We start from the raw sequence: 27,678 nt of genomic DNA on the forward strand, positions 1-27,678 counted from the left end.
GACATCATTGGCATAGCATTGCATCAACTTATTTGGTGCTTTTTTGCTGTAATATAACTTCTGTTCTCACCATCAGCTCCATTTAACTTCTGTGTAATTTGTTTGTTTTCATTGATTTTATGGGACCCAGGGCTCCCTGTAAAGCACTGGCTATTGTCAATGAGTGGACTATCCTGGCTAAATAAATCAAACTAAATGAATGAGCAGTCAGCACTATTGTTCTGTTGAAGAGTTCAAGTGGCAACAGCCACCACAGCCTTCCAGGGGTCGGAGTGATAAGGAGCAGCACAGGGAAGACATTTGTGTTGGCTGAGGCGCATGGGACATGTTCTGAACACAGTGTTTCAACTTCCACCTCTATTTTTTTTCTCTCCTGAGTCTGCCCATCCTGCTTACGTCCCTTTGTTAAGAGTTGTCAATTCCTCTCTTTTCCTAAAGCAACAGGAAGAGGTCTGTCAGCAGAATTATGGCTCCTGACCTCCTCCAGTCCGTATGTTGGGCTCGGCCTGTTATCTGTGGCCAGTGTAAAACCCAAATAACCCTAGTGGTAGCACTAACCAAACTAACACCCCTATCAACTGTAACGCTAACCAAACTAAACCCCCTATCAACTGTAACGCTAACCAAACTAAACCCCCTATCAACTGTGATGCTAACCAAACTAAACCCCTATCAACTGTAATGCTAACCAAACTAACCCCCTATCAACTGTAACGCTAACCAAACTAACCCCCTATCAACTGTAATGCTAACCAAACTAACACCCCTATCAACTGTAATGCTAACCAAACTAACCCCCTATCAACTGTAATGCTAACCAAACTAACCCCCTATCAACTGTAATGCTAACCAAACTAANTGTAATGCTAACCAAACTAACCCCCTATCAACTGTAATGCTAACCAAACTAACCCCCTATCAACTGTAATGCTAACCAAACTAACCCCCTATCAAACTATCACAAGAAAGCAATGCCTCTCTCCCCTATGTGACCTAGATATTGTATTGATATGTAGGCTGTGTGCCGTTTTGAAATGTATGTACTGTAGTTCTGTCCTTGAGCTGTTCTTGTCTATTAATGTTCTGTATTATGTGGACCCCTGGAGGAGTAGCTGCTGCTTTCACAACAGCTAATGGAGATCCTAATAAAATACCAAACTCACAACCATATCAACTGTACCACTAACCACACACCAAGAGAGATGTGTATGCTGCTGTGTGACTGCTGTAATGTAAAATCTATATAAAAAACACATTTCAGAAAATCTTTGTAAAATATATTTTGATCCAAAAGCTGATTTGAAAAAATACAAGATGTGCAATCACAATGGTTACAAGGCTTCACTTACTCATACTGCAACTATTCAGCCCGTCAATGTATTCAACTTCTATACTAGAAAACTCATCACATCTTTAAGGCAATCAAATTGCATAAAGCAGCTGAAATGCAGTGCTATATTCTATGGGTAACACATAATACCCAAGCTAGCTCTTCTGTGGAGTCTCTTCAAATGTCATAATAATAGTCGTCATCAAATCTGACCAAGCATAGACCATCATCTACCTCTACTCATCTTTTATTCTAGCTTGGTCCATTGCTGTCATTGTCAAGCAAACATGTTTGGCATGACAATGTGAGAGGGAGTTGGAATGATTATACTTATATTCCCCATAACAATGATCTTAAGAAGTCCTTTAAAAATGACTCTCAGTTTGAGGCACCAAAAGGTATTCAAAAGGACATTGTCAGTCCAACAACAGGGTCTGGTTTCAAGTCCACTCATGATAGCATAATGCTACACATGATCCAATGTGAGATGATGATGGAGGACGTTCATGGAAAATCCCAGAAGACTGAGACAAATTGCTCTGATATTTACTGTAGGGTTCACTACAATGATATGTTCCTATGTCCAGTTATATTAGTATATTCAGTAGATCAGACCAATCCAGGGTTGTGTTCAGTAGCCCGTAAATAACCATGATTTCTTATTGGACAAGTTCAGGTAGTTAGTCATTGGTAGTACAGCACCTCCCAGTTTCCCGCCRTTTCMTTCTGTTTGGTGCCTAATGGACACGACCCAGGATTTAAACTGACTGGGTTAAAGGGGCAATCTGGGATTCAAACAAACAAAGTGGTCGATGTATCAATCCCAGGTTGTCCCTTTAAGTCTAATCTATCCTTTTCAGTGTAACATCTCTGAGGACACAAAGCAGCAGTATTAGCCTAAGTACCCTTTTGCTACAAAGTCAGTCAAGAGTGCTTATCAATATGGAATCACATTAATCTTATCAATCTAAAAATAAATATGTATCAGTCAGTAATACATTACAACAATGGAAACAGTCAAGTGTGAGATCAAAATAACATGATCTGTGTGTTTAGAGTTTTTGGGTCAACGTTTCATGATATAAATGTACATCAGAAAAAAAACAAGGCAAAAAGTCCCAGAACAAAAGTAAGAGAGAAAGAACAATACAAGCCATCCAATCTAAATGGGAAAAGGTTGGTTGTATCAGTGGTGGTTATAATGTCCTGCTATGCAAAGATGTTGGAGATGAAATCACGAAATCGCTTGGCGTACTGTTCTGGGTGGACAGTGGAGATTTCAGCACCAGCCTGAAGACAGAGGCATAGAGAAGGGTACACGTCAGACTGAGTAGCTCATATAATGGGAATGAAAAGCGTCAATGAAATGCTCATTTTCCGGATAAAAGTTAAACAAATAAGATAGTGCCTACAGGAAGTATTCATACCTCTTGCCTAATTCCACATTTTGTTGTTACAGCCTGAATTTAAAATGGATTAAATGTTTTTTTWATTTTTTATCTCACCCATCTACACACAATACCTCATAATGACAAAGTGAAAACATGTTTTTAGACATTGAAAATGAAGTGGAAAACTATCACACACAAGTATTCACACCCCTCAATCAACACATGTTTGAATCACCTTTGGCAACAATTACAGGTGTGAGTATATTTGGGTAAGTCTCTAAGAGCTTTCCACATCTGGATTGTGCAACATTTTCCCATTATTCTTTTCAAATTTCTTTAAGCACTGTCAAATTTGTTGTTGATCAACAATTTTCAGGTCTTGCCATAGATTTTCAAGTAGATTTAAGTCTAAACTAACTCGGCCACTCAGGAACATTCACCGTCTTCTTGGTAAGCAACTGCAATGAAGATTTGGCCGTGTGTTTTAGATTATTGTCCTGCTGAAAGGTGTATTCATCTCCCAGTGTCTGGTGAAAAGCAAAATGAACCAGGTTTTCCTCTAGGATTTTGCCTGTGCTTAGTGCAATTCCATTTCTTTCTTATCCTGCAAAAACTCTCCAGTCCTTAACAATTACAAGCATACTCATAACATGATGCAGCCACCACTATGCTTGAAAATATGGAAAGTGGTACTCAGGAATGTGTTGTATTGGGTTTGACCCAAACATAACACTTTGTATTCAAACCTTATCTCAGAGCATTTTGTATTATTCTGTACCTAAATCCAATACCTCCACTTAGTATGATATGTTATGTTTCATATGGTATGTATTAATTTTTGGATGTCCATCACCTATTTTGTATGATATTTTTTGAATTACAATCCTTTTATACATTACGAATTTGCAAAATGTACAATATGTTACAGATTCTAGCTAGGTGGCTATGTTAGCTAGGCTAGGGGTTAAGGTTAAGTTTAGAATTAGGTTAAAGGGTTAGGTTTAGCTAAAAGGTTTAAGGTTAGCTAACATGCTAAGTAGCTGCAAAGTAACTAAAAAGTAGCAAGAAGTTGAAAAGTTACTAATTAACTAAAATGCTAAAGTTGTCCATGATGAAATTCAAACTCGCAACCTTTGGGTTGCTAGACGTTCACGTTATACGCCCACCCATCCCGACAAACCACCCTACTTTCGTTTTTGCCTTAAGTAACCATCCGTCTTATGTAACCATACCAAACGTAACATATACTATTTTGATTGTCCCGGATTTATTTTTTATATGTTACGTCTAGTTTATGAGACCAGGCTGTATATTCAGGACAAAAAGTTAGTTACCTTGCCAAATTTCTTCAGTATTACTTTAGTGCCTTGTTGCAAACAGGTTTGGTGCATGGTTTGGAATAGTTTTACTCTGTACAGACTTTTTTCCCAATCTGTCAATTAAGTTAGTATTGTGTAGTAAATACGCTGAACAAAAATATAAACATATAAAGCGTTGGTCCCTTGTTTCATGAGCTGAAATAAAAGATCCCAGAAATGTTCCATAAGCACAAACATTTTGCACAAATTTGTTTACATCCCTGTTAGTGAGCATTTCACCAAGATAATCCAACCACCTGWCATGTGTGGCAAATCAAGAAGCTGATTAAACAGCATGATTATTACACGTAAGTGCACCTTGTGCTGGGGACAATAAAAGGCCCTTCTAAAATGTGCACAACACCACAGATGTCTCAAGTTTTGAGGGAGCGTACAATTGGCATGCTGACTGCAGGAATGTTCACCAGAGCTGTTCTCAGAGAACGTTATGTTCATTTCTCTACCATAAGCCACCTCCAACGTCATTTTAGAGAATTTGGCAGTGCGTCCAACCGGCCTCACAACCGCAGACCACGTGTATGGTGTCGTGTGGGCGAGCGTCAGCTGATGTTAACGTGAACATAGTGCCCCATGGTGGCGATCAGGTTATTGTATGGGCAGGCATAAGCTACGGACAACAAACACAACTGCATTTTATCGATAGCAATTTGAATGACCAGAGATAACGTGACGAGATCTTGGAGGCCAATTGTTGTGCCATTCATCCACCACCATCACCTCATGTTTCAGCATGATAAGGCACAGCCCCATGTCGCAAGGATTTGTACACAATTCCTGGAAGCTGAAAGTGTCCCAGTTCTTCCATGGCCTGCATACTCACCAGACAAGTCACCCATTGAGCATGTTTGGGATGCTCTGGATTGACGTGTACGACAGCATGTTACAGTTCCCGTCAATATCCAGCAACTTTGCACAGCCATTSAAGAGTGGGACAACATTCCACAGGCTACAATCAACAGTCTGATCAACTCTATGCAAAGGAGATGTGTCACACAGCATGAGGCGAATGGTGGTCACAGCAGATACTGACTGGTTTTCTGATCCACGGCTCTACCTTTTTTTTAAGGTATGTGACCAACAGATGCATAGCTGTATTTCCAGTCACGTGAAATCCATAGATTAGGACCTAATGGACTTATTTCAATTGACTGATTTCCTTATATGAACGTGTAACTCAGTTGGATGTTAAGTTTATATTTTTGTTCRGTATACAATGTTATTGATCCATCCTCAGTTTTCTCCTATCACAGCCACAAAACTCTGTAACTGTTATAATGAGGCCACCATGAGGCCAGTCACCATTGGCCTCATGGTGAAATCCCTGAGCGGTTTCCTTCCTCTCCGGCAACAGAGATAGGAAGGACGACTATATACAGTATGTAGTGACTGGGAGTAATGATACACCATCCAAAGTGTAATTAATAACTTGATGCTCAAAGGGATAATTTGTGGTTGCCCATCTACCAATAGGTGCCCTTCTTCGCAAGGCATTGGAAAACCTCTCTGGTCTTTGTGGTTGAATTGGTGTTTGAAATTCACTGCTTGACAGAGGGAACTTACAGATAATTGTATGTGTGAGGTACAGAGACAAGGTAGCCATTCAAAAACCATGTTAAACACTATTATTGCACACAATAATAACAATTATTGACTTGTTAAGCCACATTTTTGGGCCCTAACAAAGGGATTAAATACTTAGACTCAACTTTCATTTTTTATTAATTAGTCAAATGTTCAAAAACAATTATGCTAACATTATGGAGTATTGTGTGTAGGCCAATGACCAACAATCTACATGTAATTAATTTTAAATTCAGGATGTAACAACAAAATGTGGAAAAAGTCAAGGGGTGTTAATACTTTCTGAAGGCACTGTATTCTAATGGGAGACCCTTAACCCTCTAATCTCAAAGATGTGATCTGCACAACATCGAAACCAGGGAAAACAAGAAATTGCATTGGGAATAGGTCACTTTCAATTATTGATTAATAGGGAATGATGTTAGAAAAAGCAATAAATGCACAGTATGCACTAGGCTGTATCACATGATGGGGAGTCCCATAGGGTGGCGCACAATTGGCCCAGCGTCGTCTGGGTTTGGTCGGTGCAGGCCGTCATTGTAAATAAGAATTTGTTCTTAACTGACTTGCCTAGCTAAATAAAGGTTAACATTACAGTATGCACTGAGTATCTCATCCCTTCGCCCTTTTCACTCACCCCATGCTTGACAGTTTTGGCTGCGTGAGCGGCTTTCTTCTTGGTGTCGTACTGTGTTAGAACGTCTATCAGACCCATGAAGTACACCTCCTTCTGAGGGGCTCCTGAGGGGGGAAAACAGACCAGATGCTGAATAAAGTCACTGCTTAAAAACCCAAATGACCCAACTTGCAGTGTAACTTCGAATCCAGGAATAGAGTCAATTCCATTTAAAAATCATTTAATTCATTAGGGAAATTGAGAATCCAATTGCTTAAAATTACTGACTTGATCCAAACCCTGTAATTTCCCAACTTCCCTAAAACTTACCAGGGGCACTCCTTATGGCATACACATCCACATAGGGGTCAAACTCCCCGGGCCCCAGGGGCTTGCAGGAGGCCATGTAGCCAGCGATGCCCTCAGGAGACGTGCCGTAGGAGCACGCGTTAGGGACCTGCGTCAGGCCATTCTCAGTCTCCCCACCCTCCTCAATAGAGGGATCCTCTCCCTCCTCCTCTTCCCGCTCAGCCCGCCCCAAGTCATGGATACCCAGGAGCAGGCTGTAGTCCATGATCTTTAGCTTGACAAGAAACTATAGAACAGGACACACACCAGATGATTACTATGAATGGAGATGGTGGTATAATGGCAACAAACAGCTAGAATGTTTCTACTGCCACCTTGTGTTAGACTCAATAGAATAGGACGACAGTTTCTAGAACTTGAGAGGTCAATGTAGAAATAGACTGAATTCTTGTTCTAAATCTGTGGAGGTCACATTACCTCCACATCTCTGTTGAGTTTCTCCATGACCTTCTCCTTCTGCTCCTCGTTCACATACACCTTCTGCATGTTGTTTCTGAAGTCCATGTCCTTGTAGGTGGGCAGCTCTTTCACCTGAGGGACCGTTATGAAACAAACGCATGAGAACTTTCCCAAGCATGTCAAGTGGCCCCTAAAACTAAACTCTGGACCTCGAAGCCCATTCCACTGCATTTATTTTTATTTTTCAAGGATCATCAATTTGTAATATTATGCAATTGTTTCTAGTCTCCACCAGTAGATTGCCACAACCTCATGAGTAAAAAAACAACTAACTTACTATTCAAATCAAATCTTATTGGTCACATACACATGGTTAGCATATGTTATTGCGAGTTTAGCAAAATGTTTATGCTTCTAGATCTGACAGTGCAGCAGTATCTAACAGGTAATATCTAACAATTCCACAACAAAACCTAATATCTAACAAATTCCACAACAAAACCTAATACACACAATCTAGTAAAGGAATGGGAATATATAAGAATAAAATATATGGATGAGCAGTGACAGAGTGGCTAAGATGCAATAGTGTAGGATACAGTATATACAACTTCAATGCAGAATTACTTTCCCATTGTTCCTCAACTGCAGTGTATGATATACCATTTTATAGTCACTGAGTCTTTACTTTTATCCAACGTAAAAATAAAAAAATAAAAAATGTTGCTACATAAGACCGAATCAAGGTGGTGGGTCACATGTACTGTGGGTTAGTGTCACGATACCAGCATTTTGACTTCAATTCCAATAGCAGGTTTAGTATCACGATGCTCGATACCATGGCAAAAGAAGGTGTATTGGCCAAAATCACAGAATGGCACTTGATCCAGACAAATCTTTTGAGCTCAAACTCATTACATTTTTCAGAGACAGCCATGTATGCATTAATGCAGAATCCAAAACTCGGTCCTCGGGACCCCAAGGGGTGCACATTTTGGTTTTTGCTCTAGCACTACATAGTCAACTAATCATCAAGCTTTGATCATTTGAATCAGCTGTGTAGTCTTAGGGGGRAAAAAATAAACATGCACCCCTTGGTTTCCCGAGGACAGAGTTTGGGAAACGCTGTATTAATGAATTAATTGCATCATACAATCAATTTGACTTCATTTTTACCAATGTAGCTCCATAACATAATGGTAATCATTTATTTGAATGCTATATCTATTGATAAACCAGGTACAGTGGGGGCAAAAAAGTATTTAGTCAGCCACCAATTGTGCAAGTTCTCCCACTTAAAAAGATGAGAGAGGCCTGTAATTTTCATCATAGGTACACTTTAACTATGACAGACAAAATGAGAAGGGAAAAAAATCCAGAAAATCACATTGTAGGATTTTTTATGAATTTATTTGCAAATTATGGTGGAAAATAAGTATTTGGTCAATAACAAAAGTTTATCTCAATACTTTGTTATATACCCTTTGTTGGCAATGACAGAGGTCAAACGTTTTCTGTAAGTCTTCACAAGGTTTTCACACACTGTTGCTGGTATTTTGGCCCATTCCTCCATGCAGATCTCCTCTAGAGCAGTGATGTTTTGGGGCTGTTGCTGGGCAACACAGACTTTCAACTCCCTCCAAAGATCTTCTATGGGGTTGAGATCTGGAGACTGGCTAGGCCACTCCAGGACCTTGAAATGCTTCTTACGAAGCCACTCCTTCGTTGCCCGGGCGGTGTGTTTGGGATCATTGTCATGCTGAAAGACCCAGCCACGTTTCATCTTCAATGCCCTTGGTGATGGAAGGAGGTTTTCACTCAAAATCTCACGATACATGGCCCCATTCATTCTTTCCTTTACACGGATCAGTCGTCCTGGTCCCTTTGCAGAAAAACAGCCCCAAAGCATGATGTTTCCACCCCCATGCTTCACAGTAGGTATGGTGTTCTTTGGATGCAACTCAGCATTCTTTGTCCTCCAAACACGACGAGTTGAGTTTTTACCAAAAACKTATATTTTGTTTTCATCTGACATTCTCCCAATCTTCTTCTGGATCATCCAAATGCTCTCTAGCAAACTTCAGACGGGCCTGGACATGTACTGGCTTAAGCAGGGGGACACGTCTGGCACTGCAGGATTTGAGTCCCTGGCGGCGTAGTGTGTTACTTATGTGTTACTTTGGTCCCAGCTCTCTGCAGGTCATTCACTAGGTCCTCCCGTGTGGTTCTGGGATTTTTGCTCACCGTTCTTGTGATCATTTTGACCCCACGGGGTGAGAACTTGCGTGGAGCCCCAGATCGAGGGAGATTATCAGTGGTCTTGTATGTCTTCCATTACCTAATAATTGCTCCCACAGTTGATTTCTTCAAACCAAGCTGCTTACCTATTGCAGATTCAGTCTTCCCAGCCTGGTGCAGGTCTACAATTTTGTTTCTGGTGTCCTTTGACAGCTCTTTGGTCTTGGCCATAGTGGAGTTTGGAGTGTGACTGTTTGAGGTTGTGGACAGGTGTCTTTTATACTGATAACAAGTTCACGACTGCCGTCTTCATGACTGTCTTGGTGTGCTTGGACCATGTTAGTTTGTTGGTGATGTGGACACCAAGGAACTTGAAGCTCTCAACCTTCTCCACTACAGCCCCGTCGAAGAGAATGTGGGCGTGCTTCGTCCTCCTTTTCCTGTAGTCCACAATCATCTTCTTTGTCTTGATCACGTTGAGGGAGAGGTTGTTGTCCTTGCACCACACGGTAAGGTCTCTGACCTCCTCCCTATAGGCTGTCTCATCGTTAAATGGGTTTCCATCGCATTTTCTACTCTACTGATGTTTCTCACAAAAAAAWTTGTTATATAGCGAGATTATATTATGGACAAAATAGTACGATTTGTATTTGTCAAATGACAGCCAAGCATCGATTATCATGTCACCAAAATAAGACCCTTGATATTTATTGGAAAGGGGCATCAAGCTCATCACCTTGCACTTTCACCACCCTGTTAAATTCATCATAATTTAGTTAATCTGTAGCCTAATAAACTGCATGCTTTCCCGATGAGTCGTAGAGGGAGGACCACAGAACATGTTATCACGTGACTAAGTTTACTTCAATATGATGGTTATTWTATCAATACAAACCCAAAAAGATCCCACCTTGTCTAGCGTATTTTGTTTTGTCGACATAAAAAGGTTGGATGGAAACCTGGTTAATGATTATGTTTTTTTGGTGACAATCAGCACATTTTGCATTATGGTACCACAAACAAAGTACTATGGTAGTGAATTGATGTTAGCGTCATCTGTAAGAGAGCAAAAAAAGTTGGAAGCTTCCGGTATGTTCTGTTCTTGCATTGTAAAGTGTTCTAGCCTGTAAAGGACATTGCTTTGCGAACAGTAATTAACAGTTGCAACATTATTCAACTGTTTGCTTCTGTACAGCATGAGAGGGGAGCTAACATGATGCATCCCAGACTCCCAGTGAGTTCAGTGGTTCCTCAATACAGGCTAGATCTAGCAATGGATAACTGGAGCAGGCACGGTGGTCTCGTGCCTTAAGGCGATATTGTCTACAGACTTGATCCTTTCTCAGTCAGTAGACGACGTGAAATGYGTATGATAGAAGTACCGAAAGTAACAAATTCTAGTACCAAAATGTTTTTTAAATGTTATAGGATTTAAAAAGTTCTGAACTTTCGGTATACCGTGCAACACTACTGTGGGTGCCTAACAGAGCTAGTCCTTAAGGCAATTTTCACATGTATGGTTGGTTGGGTGAGATAGACATTCTTAGTTGGCTTACCCGCTCTTTGTCACTTGCTTCACGAGACACCAGAGAGCCCTGAGTATCAATAAGATTAGAGTTTAATAGGCAAGGTCAGGGATTATACAAGTGTAAATCATGAAGTAGCGTAAGGAGCAAGCATTACAGAACACTACCGGTGTACAAGCATTATACAACAGGTGACTAGAGTTGCAAAATTCCAGTAACTTTCCCAAAATGCTCAGGTTTTTAAGAAATAAATCCTCCAATCAGGATTCCTGAAAAACCTGGGAATTTTCAGTAAGTTACCAGAATTTTTGAACCCTAGGTGTGTCTCTCTCTCATCTGATGGTTGTACTGTGTGTGTGTGTGTTGTGTGTGTGTGTGTGTGTGTGTGTGTGTGTGTGTGTGTGTGGTGTGTGTGTGTGTGTGTGTGTGTGTGTGTGTGTCGTGTGCTGTGTGTGTTGGTGTGTGTGTGTTTTTCGCTCAGTCTCACCTTAAGGTCGTACTTCCTGTGCACCACCAGTCTGTGGCTGAACATGTTCCTCATGACGATCAGGTAGGTCTCCTCATTCTCTACACCCACACGGTACATCCCCAGAAACTGGGGCAGCAGAGTGCTGCCGTGACACTTCACTATGTGCTGCAGCCAGGGAGAAGAGGGGGACAAATTAATGGCGAATAGACTGTGATTGTGTCTGAAATGACTCCAAGGGCCCTGGTCAAAAGTAGTGCATTATATAGAGCAATTTTTTTGTTTGTTTGTTGTTTACAAGCAAACGTCACGTTTGAGGGATGCACACACATCCCGCACCAAAAACCTCTGTAGCAGGATAGCTAACGCTTAAGTCGGGACCTTGACAAATAGTGAGTGAGTGATGACAATAAAAACACGCAAGACTTACGGCTATAGCTCTGTTCAACAAGTATATTATTCTTCTGGCTTTGCCCATCTCTATTTGTGATATTTTACCTTGCCTGGCTGGCTTGCTACAGTAGGTAATCAATCCTCTGATGAAATCTGTGATGTATCTGATTGCATGTTTGTTAATKTGAATGAGCTGCATTTGAAGTTGCACGTGATCGTATCCACTGCTAGGTAAACAGAGCTTTTTGATTCCAAACTGCGCTCACAACTTCTCATAAAGCGGCAGGGAAATGGTTCTGTGGAATAGGATGCCATCTGGAACACACCAGTACTATACATTCACATGACTCCTTTCACCTCTGGTTGAATATGAAAATGAAACTTTTTTCTACACTGAAACCAAATTGCTTGCTCTTACTTTTTCTCTTTGTCTTGCTCTCTATCCAAGTTACAAATATGTCCCCACTTAGTCTGACCAAAAATGTGTCAGACTAAGTGTCAAATTGAAACAGAGGTGGTCCCTGCAGATATCTCCTTACTATTAACCTTTCTGGCGCAGGCGTTCCGCTAGCGACCCACCTCGACAACATCCGGTGAAATTGCAGTGCGCCAAATTCAAATTACAGAAATAGTCATAATAAACAATCATAAAAAATGCAAGTGTTATGCATCAATTTAAAGATTAACTTCTTGTTAATCCAGCCGCTTTGTCAGATTTCAAAAAGGCTTTACGGCGAAAGCATACCATGCGATTATCTGAGGACAGCGCCCCGCTTACAAAAGCATACAAACATTTTACAACCAAGTAAAGGAATTTAAAAAGTCAGAAATAGCGATAAAATTAATCACTTACCTTTGAAGAACTTCATATGGTTGCAGTCACAAGAGTCCCAGCTACACAATAAATGTTTGTTTTGTTCGATAAAGTCTCTCTTTATATCCCAAAAACTCTGTTTTGTTGGTGCGTTTCGTTCAGTAATCCACTGGCTCAAAGGTGGTCAAAACATGCAGATGAATACATCCTAATAGTACCGGTAAAGTTCGACAAAACATGTCAAACGATGTTTATAATTAATCCTCAGGTTGTCAATTGTCTAAATAGTCGATAATATTTAAACCGGATAATAGCGTATTCAATAGAAAGGAAAAACAACAAAGGGAGCGCAATCGGTCACGTGCACAAACCAGCACTGCATGATTCTACAGTCCACTGACAGAAAGGTCTCATTCTTCTTCATTTTTCAGAAAACAAGCCTGAAACAATGTCTAAAGACTGTTGACATCTAGTGGAAGCCATAGGAACTGCAATCTAACCCATTAGATACTCTATAAGCGTTCAATTGAAAATACCCACATCAAAACAATCCCACTTCCTGGATGGATTTTCCCCTGGTTTTCCCCTGCCATATCATTTACATTTACATTTAAGTCATTTAGCAGACGCTCTTATCCAGAGCGACTTACAAATTGGTGCATCACTTATGACATCCAGTGGAACGCACTTTACAATAGTGCATCTAAATCTTTAAGGGGGGGGGGGGGGGGGGTTGAGAAGGATTTACTTTATCCTATCCTAGGTATTCCTTAAAGAGGTGGGGTTTCAGGTGTCCCGGAAGGTGGTGATTGACTCCGCTGTCTGGCGTCGTGAGGGAGTTTGTTCCACCATTGGGGGGCCAGAGCAGCGAACAGTTTGACATGGGCTGAGCGGGAACTGTACTTCCTCAGTGTAGGGAGGCGAGCAGGCCAGAGTGGATGAACGCAGTGCCCTTGTTTGGGTGTAGGGCCTGATCAGAGCCTGGAGGTACTGAGGTGCCGTTCCCCTCACAGCTCCGTAGGCAAGCACCATGGTCTTGTAGCGGATGCGAGCTTCAACTGGAAGCCAGTGGAGAGAGCGGAGGAGCGGGGGTGACGTGAGAGAACTTGGGAAGGTTGAACACCAGACGGGCGCGGCGTTCTGGATGAGTTGTAGGGGTTTAATGGCACAGGCAGGGAGCCCAGCCAACAGCGAGTTGCAGTAATCCAGACGGGAGATGACAAGTGCCTGGATTAGGACCTGCGCCGCTTCCTGTGTGAGGCAGGGTCGTACTCTGCGGATGTTGTAGAGCCTGAACCTACAGGAACGGGCCACCGCCTGATGTTAGTTGAGAACGACAGGGTGTGTTCCAGGATCACGCCAAGTTCTTAGCGCTCTGGGAGGAGGACACAATGGAGTTGTCAACCGTGATGGCGAGATCATGGAACGGGCAGTCCTTCCCCGGGAGAAGAGCAGCTCCGTCTTGCCGAGGTTCAGCTTGAGGTGGTGATCCGTCATCCACACTGATATGTCTGCCAGACATGCAGAGATGCGATTCGCCACCTGGTCATCAGAAGGGGGAAAGGAGAAGATTAGTTTGTGTCGTCTGCTAGCAATGATAGGAGAGACCATGTGAGGTTATGACAGAGCCAAGTGACTTGGTGTATAGCGAGAATAGGAGAGGGCCTAGAACAGAGCCCTGGGGACACCAGGTGTGAGAGCACGTGGTGAGGAGACAGATTCTCGCCACGCCACCTGGTAGGAGCGGACCTGTCAGGTAGGACGCAATCAAGCGTGGCGCGCGCCGAGATGCCCAACTCGGAGGTGTGAGAGGAGGATCTGATGGTTCACAGTATCGAAGGCAGCCGATAGGTCTAGAAGGATGAGAGCAGAGGAGAGAGTTAGTTAGCAGTGCGGACGCCTCCGTGATACAGAGAAGAGCAGTCTCAGTTGAATGACTAGTCTTGAAACCTGACTGATTTGGATCAAGAAGGTCATTCTGAGAGAGTAGCGGGAGAGCTGGCCAAGGACGGCACGTTCAAGAGTTTTGGAGAGAAAAGAAAGAAGGGATACTGGTCTGTAGTTGTTGACATCGGAGGGATCGAGTGTAAGTTTTTCAGAAGGTGCAACTCTCGCTCTCTTGAGACGGAGGGACGTAGCCAGCGTCAGGGATGAGTTGATGAGCGAGGTGAGGTAAGGGAGAAGGGTCTCCGGAAATGGTCTGGAGAAGAGAGGAGGGGATAGGGTCAAGCGGGCAGGTTGTTGGGCGGCCGCCCGTCACAAGACGCGAGATTTCATCTGGAGAGAGGGAGAGAGAGGTCAGAGCACAGGGTAGGGCAGTGTGAGCAGAACCAGCGGTGTCGTTTGACTTAGCAAACAGGATCGGATGTCGTCGACCTTCTTTTCAAAATGGTTGACGAAGTCATCTGCAGAGAGGAGGAGGGGGAGGAGGATTCAGGAGGGAGGAGAAGGTGGCAAAGAGCTTCCTAGGGTTAGAGGCAGATGCTTGGAATTTAGAGTGGTAGAAAGTGGCTTTAGCAGCAGAGACAGAAGAGGAAAATGTAGAGAGGAGGGAGTGAAAGGATGCCAGGTCCGCAGGGAGGCGAGTTTTCCTCCATTTCCGCTCGGCTGCCCGGAGCCCTGTTCTGTGAGCTCGCAATGAGTCGTCGAGCCACGGTTCAGTTATACACACACATGCATTATTTTTAACAGTTTTGGAAACTTTAGAGTGTTTTCTATTGAAATCTACCAATTATATGCATATCCTAGCTTCTGGGCCTGAGTACCAGGCAGTTTACTTTGGGCACGCTTCTCATCCAGACGTCGAAATACTGCCCCCAAGCCATAAGAAGTTTTAAGCAAAGCTTCCCTCAAGAAGGCAGGGGCTGTACTAGACATACAAAATTACAAGGCAGTGATGTTTAAACAACCAGTGACCCTTGAACTTACTACCTCAGGCCACTATTGTTTAAACATTTTAGACAAAGAGAACACACAGAGTTCAAGTAAAAATTAGATTCTGATGGACACAGAGAACATGGCCACATAGGAAAAACACAAAGTATTGTTGATAGACTTCAGAAATGACTCAGCAGTTCTGGGAATAATGAAAAGAGTATTTCCATTCTACGGCAGATAGTGAACAGTTGTGACACATGCCAGAAATACAGCAAAGGTAAGCCCAGACCAGCTGTTAGTTTGCCACTGGCTTCCAAGTACAATGAAACAGTGGCTGTAGATCTACATGAGCTGGGACCAAGTGTGTGGTACCTTCACATAACCCACCACTTCACACGCTTCAGCGCTGGAAGCATTGTGAATATAAAGAAACCCAGTGACATCGTCAAGCACTCCATTCATTCCTGGATAAGTGTGCATGGCCTGCCCCAGAAATTGTACAGTGACAATGAAATTGCATTCACATCCGACCGCGTGCGCCATCGTGTGCACATTGATTTTGTCCACCCCACACCAGACGCGATCAGGACACGCAGGTTGAAATATCAAAAACTCAGAACCAATTATATTAATTTGGGGACAGTTCAAAAAGCATTAAACATTTATAGCAATTTAGCTAGCTAGTTTGCTGTTGCTAGCTCATTTGTYCTGGGACATAAACATTGGGTTGTTATTTTACCTGAAATACACAAGGTCCTCTAGGTCATCTCTCCTCCTTCCTTCAGGCTTCTTCTTMTTATTATTATTTTGGACATTATATGGCGTTTGGCAAAAACTTTAGGTGCATTAGCGCAACAGACATGAGTGTGGACCTAAGTTCATCTTTCAATCACCCACATGGGTATATGCTCAGAAAAACCAATGAGGAGATGGCACGTGGGTATATGCTCCTAAAACAAATGAGATGGGAGAGGCCGGACTTGCAGCGCATTGAGTGTCACAAATAGAACATATTTCTATTTTAGCGCCTGGACACGCAGACGCTTGCGAGCAGTGTGGGTGCAATGATTGAATAACGTGTACATTTATTTTGCAACGCTTGCGCATGCGACGTGTCCGGTCTGGTCACTGTGGAAACTAAAAAGAAAAGTGTATGGCCTGGCAGATGCATCACTCTACTGGTACAACAAAGTCAAGGCAACAATGCTGAGTACAGGTGGGAAAATGGCACAAGTGGATCCTGCAGTCTTCTACTGGCTTGATCAAGACTGCAATGTGACTGGAGTACTTGCCAGTCATGTTGATGACTTCATCTGGGGGGCTCACAGACCTTTGCTACAACTGTGATTCCACACCTCAAAGCTGTTTTCCAGGTTGGCCACAAAGGAGCACCTGTCTGACTGTCTGACTAAAAAGGGAGCATCCGGTCTTGTGCTCCTAAAGGCACCCAGTAATGGAAAGTGGCAGCTTGAGAAATAAAAATAAAAACTGTTACACAACCCATTTGTAATGGGGAACTTAAATAATACTTGGGACATTTAATTATTTTGTTGATGTTTTATTTGTCTTTAAAGAAAAGTGGGAGATTGGTAAGTTCATGTTTTAAGTATCCCTATATTTCTGTTATTACGGTGCTATCACTCTGTTATTAGTACGCCTGCGCCGTAGTCTCACTGGAGATGGACCTGGCTGGAGTGTGAAGGTGACTATGTACTGTGGAAATACGGGGAAGTAAACGTTGTTAAACTGGAACCTAGTCGTTGTATCATTTTTAGTTAATGGCAAACCTCAACAAATAAATAAATAACTGACTTCGCTGATAGCAAGTACATTACCCCTCAAAATAGTTATGACTGATATGTGGTTGTCTCCCCCAAATATCTTAAGATGAATGCACTACTTGTAAGTCACTCTGGATAAGAGCGTCCGCTGAAGGACTAAAATGTAAATGTAAAGCTTTCAAATTAAAATGTAGCCAAAATGTTTTCCCTCTCATGAACACGAATTGATTAACGCCAAGTTCAATGAGACTTAAATTTGTGAAAAAGTATAATTGACTAACATTTCTCCATTCCAAAGATAGAAACTGTATTGAGGTGGGAAAAAAAGATTCTCTCCTCGCCTAGTTTTGCTATGCAAAACATGAGGCATGGATGAACAGTCCTACATGATATACCCCCCTACTACTATAACCTAACACTAGTTCCGCCAGAGTACACAGACCAGACCATATGATTCAGTAGAAGATGCTAATTTGCAATTCAAGGAAGACCATGTTGCTTTAATGCTTTTGATACAACCAATCAATGTTTTTGTTTATCAAATGCACTGTTCATTTCACCCAGCAGTACTAGAGAGCATTGCAACACTTGACCATAATAAAAAGGGAAACTTTACCCTCCCTTGGGCTGTATTACAAATTGCACCCTATTCCCTATGTAGTGCGCAAATTTTTACCAGGGCCCATAGGACTCTGGTCAACAGCAGTGCACTATAAAGGAGATATGCCATTTGGGATGAATCAATTGGGTTTTGAACTGAAGTTAATTGAGCTGTCCACAGCCCGGGGGTTATTACATTACCTGGTGGTATTCAGACAGGATGCCGTGCATGTCTGCCACGTCCTCACTAGAGATCTGCTTGATGACCAGCGTGCGGTCATAGGAGGTCAGGAGGATCCCCTCCCCCTGGGCGTCCCCACCTCTTACAGGAGGGCTACGGGTCAAAGAGACCTACAGGGATGAGAAAAAAACAGGGTCGTATTCATTAGTTCACACCTTTTTTTGTGCTTCTACATCTGCATTGCTTGCTCTTTGGGGTTTTACATTCAGTTTCTGTATAAGCACTTTGTGACAACTGCTGATGTAAAAAGGGCTTTATAAATACTCCCGATTGATTGGAAAAGTTCAGGAAGTCCCTCCCCATATCAGTCCGTTTTCTTCTGTTGATGATGACTATCTTAATATTTAACCTATTGCTTTAGTAGTCATTTGGCTCTGGATGGATTACTGGCATCCATACATGCACATAGGGAGTGGATGAAGAGGAATACTCCTTTTGAATAATGTGCTGTGTCAAGATGTATCAAATATATTTATACACACACAAAATTAGTATAACCAAACATTAGGAACACCTTTCTAATAGTTAGTTGCACCCCCCTTTTGCCATCAGAACAGCCTCAATTCTCTACAAGGTGGTCGAAAGCTTTCCACAGGGATGCTGGCCCATGTTGAATACAATGCTTTCCAAAGTTGTGTCAAGTTGTCTGGATGTCCTTTGAGTGGTGGACCATTCTTGATACATGTGAAACTATTGAACATGAAACTCAGCAGCGGTGCAGCTCGACACAAACCGATGCGCCTGGCACATACTACCATACCCAGCTCAAAGGCACTTAAATCTTTTGTCTTGCCCATTGTCCCTCTGAATGGCAAACATACACAATCCATGTCTCAATGGTCTCAAGGCTTTAAAATAGTTATTTAACTTGTCTCCACCCCTTCATCTACACTGATTGAAGTGGATTTAACAAGAGACATCAATAAGAGATCATAGCTTTCATCTGGTCAGTCTGTCATGAAAAGAGAAGGTGTTCTTAATAATGTTTTGTATGCTCAGTGCCTTCAGAAACTTTTTCAAACTTTTGTTACGTTACAGCCTTATTCTAAAATGGATTACATAAAACAAAACCCTCAGCAATCTACACACAGTACACCATAACAACACATTTTTCAAATGTATAAAAAAAATCTAAACAGAAATACCTTATTACGATGGGATTCAAAATTGAGCTCAGGTGCATCCTGTTTCCATTGATCATCCTTGAGATGTTTCTACAACTTGATTGGAGTCCACCTTTGGTAAATTAAATTGATTGGATATGATTTGGAAAGGCACACCTGTCTATATAAGATCCCACCGTTGATAGTGCATGTCAGAGCAAAAACCAAGCCATGAGGTTGAAGGAATTGTCCACAGAGCTCAGAGAGAGAATTGTGTCGAGGCACAGAGGTCAGGGAGGTGAACAAGAACCCGATGTTCACTCTGACAGAGCTCTAGAGTTCCTCTGTGGAGATGGGAGAAACTTCCAGGAGGAAAACTATCTCTACAGCACTGCACCAATCAKGCATTTAGGGTAGAGTGGCCAGATAAAAGCCACTCCTCAGTAAAAGGCACCTGACAGCCCGGTTGGAGTTTGCCAAAAGGCGCCTAGACTCTCAAACCATGAGAAACAAGATTCTCTGGTCTGATGAAACTAAGATTCAACTCTTCGGCCTGAGACTAATCAGGATCGAGGCAAAGATGAATGGAGCAAAGTACAAGGAGATCCTTAACAAAAACCTGCTCCAGAGCACTCAGGACCTCAGACTGGGGCGAAAGTTCACCTTCCAACTGGACAACGAACTTAAGCACACAGCCAAGACAACGCAGGAGTGGCTTCGGGACAAGTCTCTGAATGTCCTTGAGTGGCCCAACCACAGCCCAGACTGGAACCCGATCGAATATCTCTGGAGAGACCTGAAAATAGCTGTGCAGCAAAGCTCCCCATCCAACCTGACAGAGCTTGAGAAGATCTACAGAGAAGAATGGGAGAAACTCCCCAAATACAGGTGTGCCAAGTTTGTAGCATCATACCCAAGAAGACTCRAGGCTGTAATCGCCTCCAAAGGTGATTCAACAAAGTACTGAGTAAAGGGTCTGAATACTTTTGTAAATGTGATCAGTTTTTTATTTAATAAATTCGAAAATTTGCAAAAAATCTGTTTTTGCGTTGTCATTATGGGGTATTGTGTGTAGATCGATGAGGAATTTAAAAAAAAAAAAACATTTATTTTATTTTATATAGAATAAGACAAAATGTGGAAAAAGTCAAGGGGTCTGAATACTTTCTGAAGGCACTGTACATCAACACTCGTACCTGGTAGTCGAGATCCTCAATTCCGAAGCGCTCCCTAAGATTCCGGAACACCTGAGGACAGTATTCTTTAAACTTGAAATGTCCTGGTAGATTCTCTCTGCGAAAAAAAAGGGGTGGAATTCACACATTTGCAGTGTTTACTAGCCTCTCCTTCTCTATCGCTCCCTCTCTCCCTCCAAACTTCTGTCCAAACCTCATTCGTTTTGGCATTTTAAACAGAGTAGTGACATAGACCTACTGGTAGATAGGCCAATTGTATTATGTATATTTAGAGTAAGTATTAACAAGAGTGAGCGAACACATTACTTGTTGAAGAAGTGGTTGTTGACTTTGATCTTAGTGTTGGCTTTGAAGTCATCAGGCAATAGCATGACAGGAACAGGCACTTGGTTTAGGTCATTTATCTGCAGAAATAAGTACTCCCATTAGCTAGAAGACTTTCATCATGGTTAGTGCCATCAGGGACCCTTGGGACGTCCCTACCCTAAACCCCTACCCACAAACCTAACCCTTAACTTAGTGTTACTGACAGTGTTTTAGCAACATGAAATCATATTAAAATCAGTTCATATACACCTCTAGGAAGAATACGTTTWAAAAAAWTAWTTTTTTTTACAAGCGAGCACTTCGTCATTTTCACACATTCATAGAATGTTTGGGAATGACGTAGAGTATGGCATGTGAAAATTATACAGGGGGAAAGCGGCCGTGCATTAGGACAATTAATAGACACTGCAGTTAATAAAACCTAATAAAAACATTGGTCTTGTCCAGGACCGGACTCTACACCATAGCCAATCAGAGATACCTCAGGCCTATATGCAAATAAGCCATTAGCCACACGGGGCTGCCATCTTTAACTCTGAACTAGTGATGGGAAGTTCAGCTCTTTTAACTGACAAAATCTTTGACTCGTTCAGTCAAAAGAACAAATCTACTMATTTCTTTCATTTGAGTCAGTAATTCCCAGAGCACGCAGGACCCCCTACCAACGAACGATGAACTGAAAACTTAATAGTCATGATTCTACGAGCCTCTGGTTCACATGTCGTTCACCATAGGGGGMTTATTGGAACTGTCATGTGTGACAGACTTGTAAACGTGCTCTTTAAAACAATGTACATTACATGAACAAAAGCTCGTAGAACATCCAATTCCAAAATCATGGGCATTAATATGGAGTTGGTCCCCCCTTTGCTGCTATAACAGCCTCCACTCTTCTGGGAAGGCTTTCAACTAGATGTTGGAACATTGCTGCGGGGACTTGCTTTCATTCAGCCACAAGAGCATTAGTGAGGTCGGGAACTGATGTTGGGCGATTAGGCCCAAAGGTGTTCGATGGGGTTGAGTTCAGGGCTCTGTACAGGCCAGTCAAGTTCTTTCCCTTCACTGGAACTAAGGGAACTAGCCCAACCCATGAAAAACAGTCCCAGACCAGTATTCCTCCTCCAACCATTACAGTTGGCACTATGCATTGGGGCAGGTAGCGTTCTCCTGGCATCCGCCAAACCCAGATTCGTTCGTCGGACTGCCAGATGGTGAAGCGTGATTCATCACTCCAGAGAACACGTTTCCACTGCTCCAGAGTCCAATGGCGGCGAGCTTTACACCACTCCAGCCATCACTTGGCATTGCGCATGGTGAATTTAGGCTTGTGTGCGGATGCTTGGCCAGAAACCCATTTCATGAAGCTCCCGAAAAACAGTTATTGTGCCAACGTTGATTCCAGAGGCAGTTTGGAATTCGGTAGTGAGTGTTGCAACCGAGGACAGGCCCCGCGCTTCAGCACTTGGCGGTCCCGTTCTTTGAACTTGTGTGGCCTAACACTACGCGGCTGAGCTGTTGTTGCTCTGAGACGTTTCCACTTCAAAATAACAGCACTTACAGTTGACCGGGGCAGCTCTACCAGGGCAGAAAGTTGATGAACTGACTTATCGGAAAGGTGGCATCCTATAAAGATGCCACGTGAATGACTCTTGGCAGAATGCATTGCTTGATTGCCGTGAGGGTGATAAGTAGCCTAACGACTCAAGCTAAATTATTTCGCTGCTCTGTTGTTCGCTACATACTTCATATTGCGGAGAAGAAACTAACCTCCGTGAGCGTAGCGTTTGGCCGGAGCAAGGGCTTTCCTGCATCTGCGGGCGGCTCAGGAACTCCGCTACTCAGAAACATTCACTSTCTTCTTGGTAAGTAACCCCAGTGTAGAATTCAAATCAAATACATTTTTATTCATCACATGCGCCAAATTCAACAGGTGTAGATCATACTGTGAAATGCTGACTTACAACTCCTTTACCAACAATGCAGTTTAAAAATAAGAGTTAAGAAAAATATTTACTAAATAAACTAAAGTCAAAAATTAGAACAACAATAACGAGGCTATACTCCGGGGTACCGGTACCGTGTCAATGTGCGGGGATACAGGTTAGTCGAGGTAATATGTACATGTAGGTAGGGGTAAAGTGACTATGGATAGATAATAAACAGCGAGTAGCAGCAGCATAAAGTATATAGGTCCTGGATGTCAGGAAGCTTGGCCCCAGTGATGTACTGGGCCGTATTGGTATGTAACTGTTATGAAAGTTGTATTGTCAATTTTGTTTTGTATTTAAACGCCACTTTAAACGTGTACATGACACTGCAACAAAATTTCCCCATGGGGTCAGTAAGTATGTAAGTATGCACTAGCCTCTGTAGCGCCTTGCGGTCAGATTCCGAGCAGTTACCATGCCAGGCCGTGACGCAACCGGTCAGGATGCTCTTAATGGTGGAGCTTTAGAACCTTTTGAGGATCTGGGGACCCATGCCAAATCTTTTCAGTCTCCTGAAGGGGAAAGGTGCTGTCGTGCCCTCTTCACAACTGTCTTGGTGTGTTTGGACCATGATAGTTCATTGGTGATGTGGACACCAAGGAACTTGAAACCCTTGACCCGCTCCACTTCAGCCCCATTGATGTTAATGAGGTCCTGTTTGGCCCTCCTTTTCCTATAGTCCACGATCAGTTCCTTTGTTTTACTCGCATTGAGGGAGAGGTTGTTGTCCTGGCACCACACTGCCAAGTCTCTGACCTCCTCCCTATAGGCCGTCTTATCGTTGTCGGCGATCAGGCCTACCACTTGTGTCGTCAGCCAACTTAATGATGGTGTTGGAGTTGTGCTTGGCCACGCAGTCGTGGGTGAACAGGGAGTACAGGGGTGCCCCCGTGTTGAGGATCAGCATGGCATATGTGTTGTTGCCTACCCTTACCACCTAGGGGTAGCCCGTCAGGAAGTCCAGGATCCAATTGCAGAGGGAGGTGTTTAGTCCCAGGGTCCTTAGCTTAGTGATGACATTTGTGGGCACAGTGGTGTTGACTACTGAGCTGTAGTCAATGAACAGCATCCTCACATAGGTGTTTCTTTTGTCCAGATGGGAAAGGGCAGTGTGGAGTGCGATTGAGATGGGTCATCTGTGGATCTGTTGGTGCAGTATGCAAATTGGAGTGGTTCTAGGGTTTTCAGCATGATGGTGTTGATGTGAGCCATTACCAGCCTTTCAAATCACTTCATGGCTACCGACATGAGTGCTACGGGGCGGTAATCATTTAGACAGGTTACCTTCGCTTTCTTGGGCACAGGGACTATGGTGGTCTGTTTGAAACATGTAGGTATTACAGACTCGGTCAGGGAGAAGTTGAAAATGTCAGTGAAGATACTTGCCAGATGGTCCGCGCATGCTTTGAGTACTCCGTCTGGCCCCGCAGCTTTGTGAATGTTGACCTGTTTAAAAGGTCTTGCTCACATCGGCTACATAGAGCGTGATCACACAGTCGTCCGGAACGGCTGGTGCGCTCATGCATGCTTCAGTGTTGGTTGCCTTGTAGCGAGCATAAAAGGCATTTAGCTTGTCTGGTAGCCTTGCGTCACTGGGCAGCTCGCGGCTGGGTTTCCCTTTGTAGTCTGTAATATTTTTCAAGCTCTGTCAGCCAGTGTAGTAGGATTCAATCTTAGTCCTGTATTGACACTTTGCCTGTTTGATGGTTCGTCTGAGGGCAAAGCGGGATTTCTTATAAGCGTCTGGATTAGTGTCCCGCTCCTTGAAAGCGGCAGCTCTAGCCTTTAGCTCGATGCGGATGTTGCCTAACAGTCCATGGCTTATGGTTGGGAAATATACGTACGGTCACTATTGGGACGACGTCGTTGATGCACTTATTGATGAAGCCGATGACTGAGGTGGTATACTCCTCAATGCCATTGAATGAATGCCGGAACATATTCCAGTCTGTGCTAGCAAAACAGTCTTGTAGCGTCCGCGTAATCTGACCACTTCCATATTGAGCGAGTCACTGGTACTTCCTACATTAGTTTTGCTTGTAAGCAGGAAACAGGAGGATACAATTATGGTCAGATTTACCAAATGGAGGGCGAGGGAGAGCTTTGTATGCATCTCTGGTTGCACATGTGGCATGCTGGTAGAAAAGGAGATAAAATAGATTTGAGTTTGCCTGCATTAAAGTCCCCGGCCACTAGGAGCGCCACTTCTGGATGAGCATTTTCTTGTTTGCGTATGGCCTTAAACAGCTCGTTGAGTGCGGTCTTAGTGACAGCATTGGTTTGTGGTTGTAAAGACAGCTACGAATAATATAGATAATTCTCTTGTTAGATAGTGTGGTATATAGCTTATCATGAGGTATTCTACCTCAGGCGAGCAATACCTCGACACGTCTTTAATATTAGACATCGTGCACCACCAGTTATTGACAAAGACACACACCCCCACCCCTAGTCTTAAGTCTTAACAGACGTAGCTGCTCTGTCCTGCCGATGCACGGAGAAGCCAGCCAGCTCTATATTATCCGTGTCGTCGTTCAGCCATGTCTCGTTGCAACATAAGATATTATAGTTTTTAATGTCCCGTTGGTAGGATAGTCTTAATCGTAGATTGTCCAGTTTGTTTTCCAATGATTGCACGTTGGCCAATAATACAGAGGGATGTGGTGGTTTACCTACTCATCGGCAAATTCTTACAAGGCACCCCGCCATCCTCCCCTTTTTCCTGTCTTTTCTTCATGCTGATGACGGGGATTTGGGCCTTCTCTTGACAAGGCAGAATATCCTTTGCACCGGACTCATTAAAGAAAGAATCTTCGTCCAGTTTGAGGTGAGTAATCACTGTTCTGATGTCCAGAAGCTCTGTTCTGTCATAAGAGACGATAGCAGCAACATTATGTACAAAATGAGTTACAAACAATCTGGGAAAAAACGAACAAAACAGCAGTTGGTAAGGAGCCCGTAAAACGGCAGCCATCCCCTCTTGTGCCTTATGGTGTCAGAGGGGTCAGATCTATTACTACATTCATGTGAATTCGGAAGGGTCACCCAAAAAGTCACATATTACAGCTCTTATAAAGTTGGTTGTGTAGCATAAACTAGGAATGTTATATTTTGAACTGATATAATTTACTGATTGTTTAATATCTGTAAAGTATTTAACGCTGTCAGTTCCACTTCAACCGTTTTAAATGTCCACTTCAATGGAGTGACGTCAGAGTTGGGACGTCTCAATGATCCCCGTTTAGCCTGTTCCCTTTCATCATGGGGATAACAAACATGGAAGGTGTAAACATGCAGTTGATAGAAAGCAAACAAGCTGGAGATGAGTCTGAGGACTGAGTATATCTCATGTGTATGGCAGTCTACGGCCCTGTCATGGCTTTCTAGAGACCACACTGGCTAACTTTTATATAATGAGCAAAGCCCATGATGATGTGACACACACTTGACAGTCAATAATAGTTAGCCAGCAGCAAGTTGGCTAACGTTAACCTAAATAACGTTACTTAGCCTTCTAGTGCTATCTAGCTTGTTCTCGGTACAGTTCGTTTAGCTTACGTAAACGTTAGCTACATTTTTACTGAATGCGCATTTACATTTTGATAGCTAATTAACGTTAGCTAGGTAGGTTAGATAAGTTAGCTTGGTAACTAGCTAACGGAATGTCAAAATTAGCTAAGTTAGTTAACGTTAGCTAGCTAATAGGCTAAGCTAACGTTATCAAAACGGACAATGACAACATAACGTGTTATACTCACCGAATGGTTCACACCCCACATAAAAACGCTCAAGACTGGGTCACTGGCACGAAATACCTTCACCTTCTGCTGCACAAAATGTTTCTTTTTGGTTTTGGTTTTTGGGGCCAATATCACCATTGGACTGGAAACAGCGTTACCGACAGAGGCCATCGCGAAGCTTGCCTTGCTTGGGAACTTTTTTTAAAAATACTCCTGATTCTGATCTTCCGCAAACTCAAACTTTATTTTTTCTTCTCCCGATTCTGATCTTTTGCAAACTGACTTCCTCGTCACCGCGTAATGCAAATCAAAGGTTAACCGTGCCGCGCGCAGATCCTTCTAAATTTAGGTTAGTAGTTTTAGCCTACATTTGCGCTTGTTCTAACACTCATTTTGGATTTCAAATTAGTCTGTCTACTCAATACATATTCCAGTCCAGCTATTCTCTGTTGGTCCAACTGTTCAGTTGTGATAAACCAAAGATATGTGTTACAAATAATATAATGTGATCAGATGGGCTGATAACATGTCCCTTTCATGAGTTCTTACTTACCATAACTATCCTTTCACAGTATTTCTGCTATTACTGTAGCAATGCAGATAATAAAAGCAGACTATGAAAGTAAGTCAGCTAAGTCATGTATCTAATATATTCCATTCTAGCCAAAATTTTACTTTTTGATTAATTGATCATAGAGGAATTGCAGCCCTCATGCGCTCTCTCTCAAAGCAGTGCTTTGTGCAGAACTTTCTGCCAAACCATATAGGCCACCACTCAGTGGTGATTTTCGCATGTAAATCTTGGTGGGGCAAACCCTGAAAAAATGTGGGCGTTGCATGCCAGCAAAACCACTACACAACACAACACTAACCAATACATTAATTGCACTATAACGGTGAAAAACAGTGCCCATAAACTGTTAGGGCCTACATAAAGCTGTCCCAACAGCAGTCCCAACACCTTACCACTGCTACACCTGGCTGTCAGTGGAGCCTTGTCTGGCAGCGAAACAGTTCATTCAGCCTCAATTCCTGCCTTTAAAAAAAGCATAGCTGATATGGCTGACTTGCTTAAACAAATGTGGTTTCTACTGACAATTGAGATGTACAAACTATGGCATAAGGGGACGACAAGCGGATAAGAGGCCATCCATAATTCCGATTAAGATATTAATGAGCGAGCTAGGATGGATGTAGTCAATATAACTATTTGTTCAGCACTTTTGAAATGTACAGCGAAAGAATTCAGAACATGGGCTGTTCTTACAGTGTTCTCCCTGTATACCAAGTCAGAACTGTAGGATAAATAAAGGGGGCATATAA

General features: G+C 42.8%; 1 protein-coding gene across 1 annotated transcript; it reads right to left on the minus strand.

Annotated features, from left to right (window-relative positions):
• Positions 1-1,262: 1,262 nt before the first annotated feature.
• Positions 1,263-26,744, minus strand: LOC112080366 (phosphatidylinositol 5-phosphate 4-kinase type-2 gamma). Its single transcript, XM_024146100.2, has 10 exons — positions 26,374-26,744; positions 20,607-20,704; positions 20,301-20,397; positions 17,962-18,111; positions 11,317-11,463; positions 10,860-10,898; positions 7,084-7,197; positions 6,628-6,892; positions 6,319-6,422; positions 1,263-2,620 (listed from the first exon to the last, which is right to left on the minus strand). The coding sequence occupies exons 1-10, from the start codon at positions 26,524-26,526 to the stop codon at positions 2,540-2,542; spliced, it is 1,248 nt and encodes a 415-aa protein (XP_024001868.1). The 5' UTR covers positions 26,527-26,744; the 3' UTR covers positions 1,263-2,539.
• Between the last annotated feature and the right edge of the window lie 934 nt (positions 26,745-27,678).

Source organism: Salvelinus sp. IW2-2015, unplaced genomic scaffold (genome assembly GCF_002910315.2).
Source record: "Salvelinus sp. IW2-2015 unplaced genomic scaffold, ASM291031v2 Un_scaffold16283, whole genome shotgun sequence".
NCBI classification, from domain to species: domain Eukaryota; kingdom Metazoa; phylum Chordata; class Actinopteri; order Salmoniformes; family Salmonidae; genus Salvelinus; species Salvelinus sp. IW2-2015.

Excerpts from the sequence above, each read along its gene's own strand:
- LOC112080366 (XM_024146100.2), bottom strand. The coding sequence starts at position 26,526 with ATGGCCTCTGTCGGTAACGCTGTTTCCAGTCCAATGGTGATATTGGCC. Across the intron at positions 10,899-11,316 it reads ACAGGAAGTACGACCTTAAG|GGCTCTCTGGTGTCTCGTGA; the intron begins GTGAGACTGAGC and ends ATTGATACTCAG. Across the intron at positions 2,621-6,318 it reads CCAAAACTGTCAAGCATGGG|GCTGGTGCTGAAATCTCCAC; the intron begins GTGAGTGAAAAG and ends CTCTGTCTTCAG.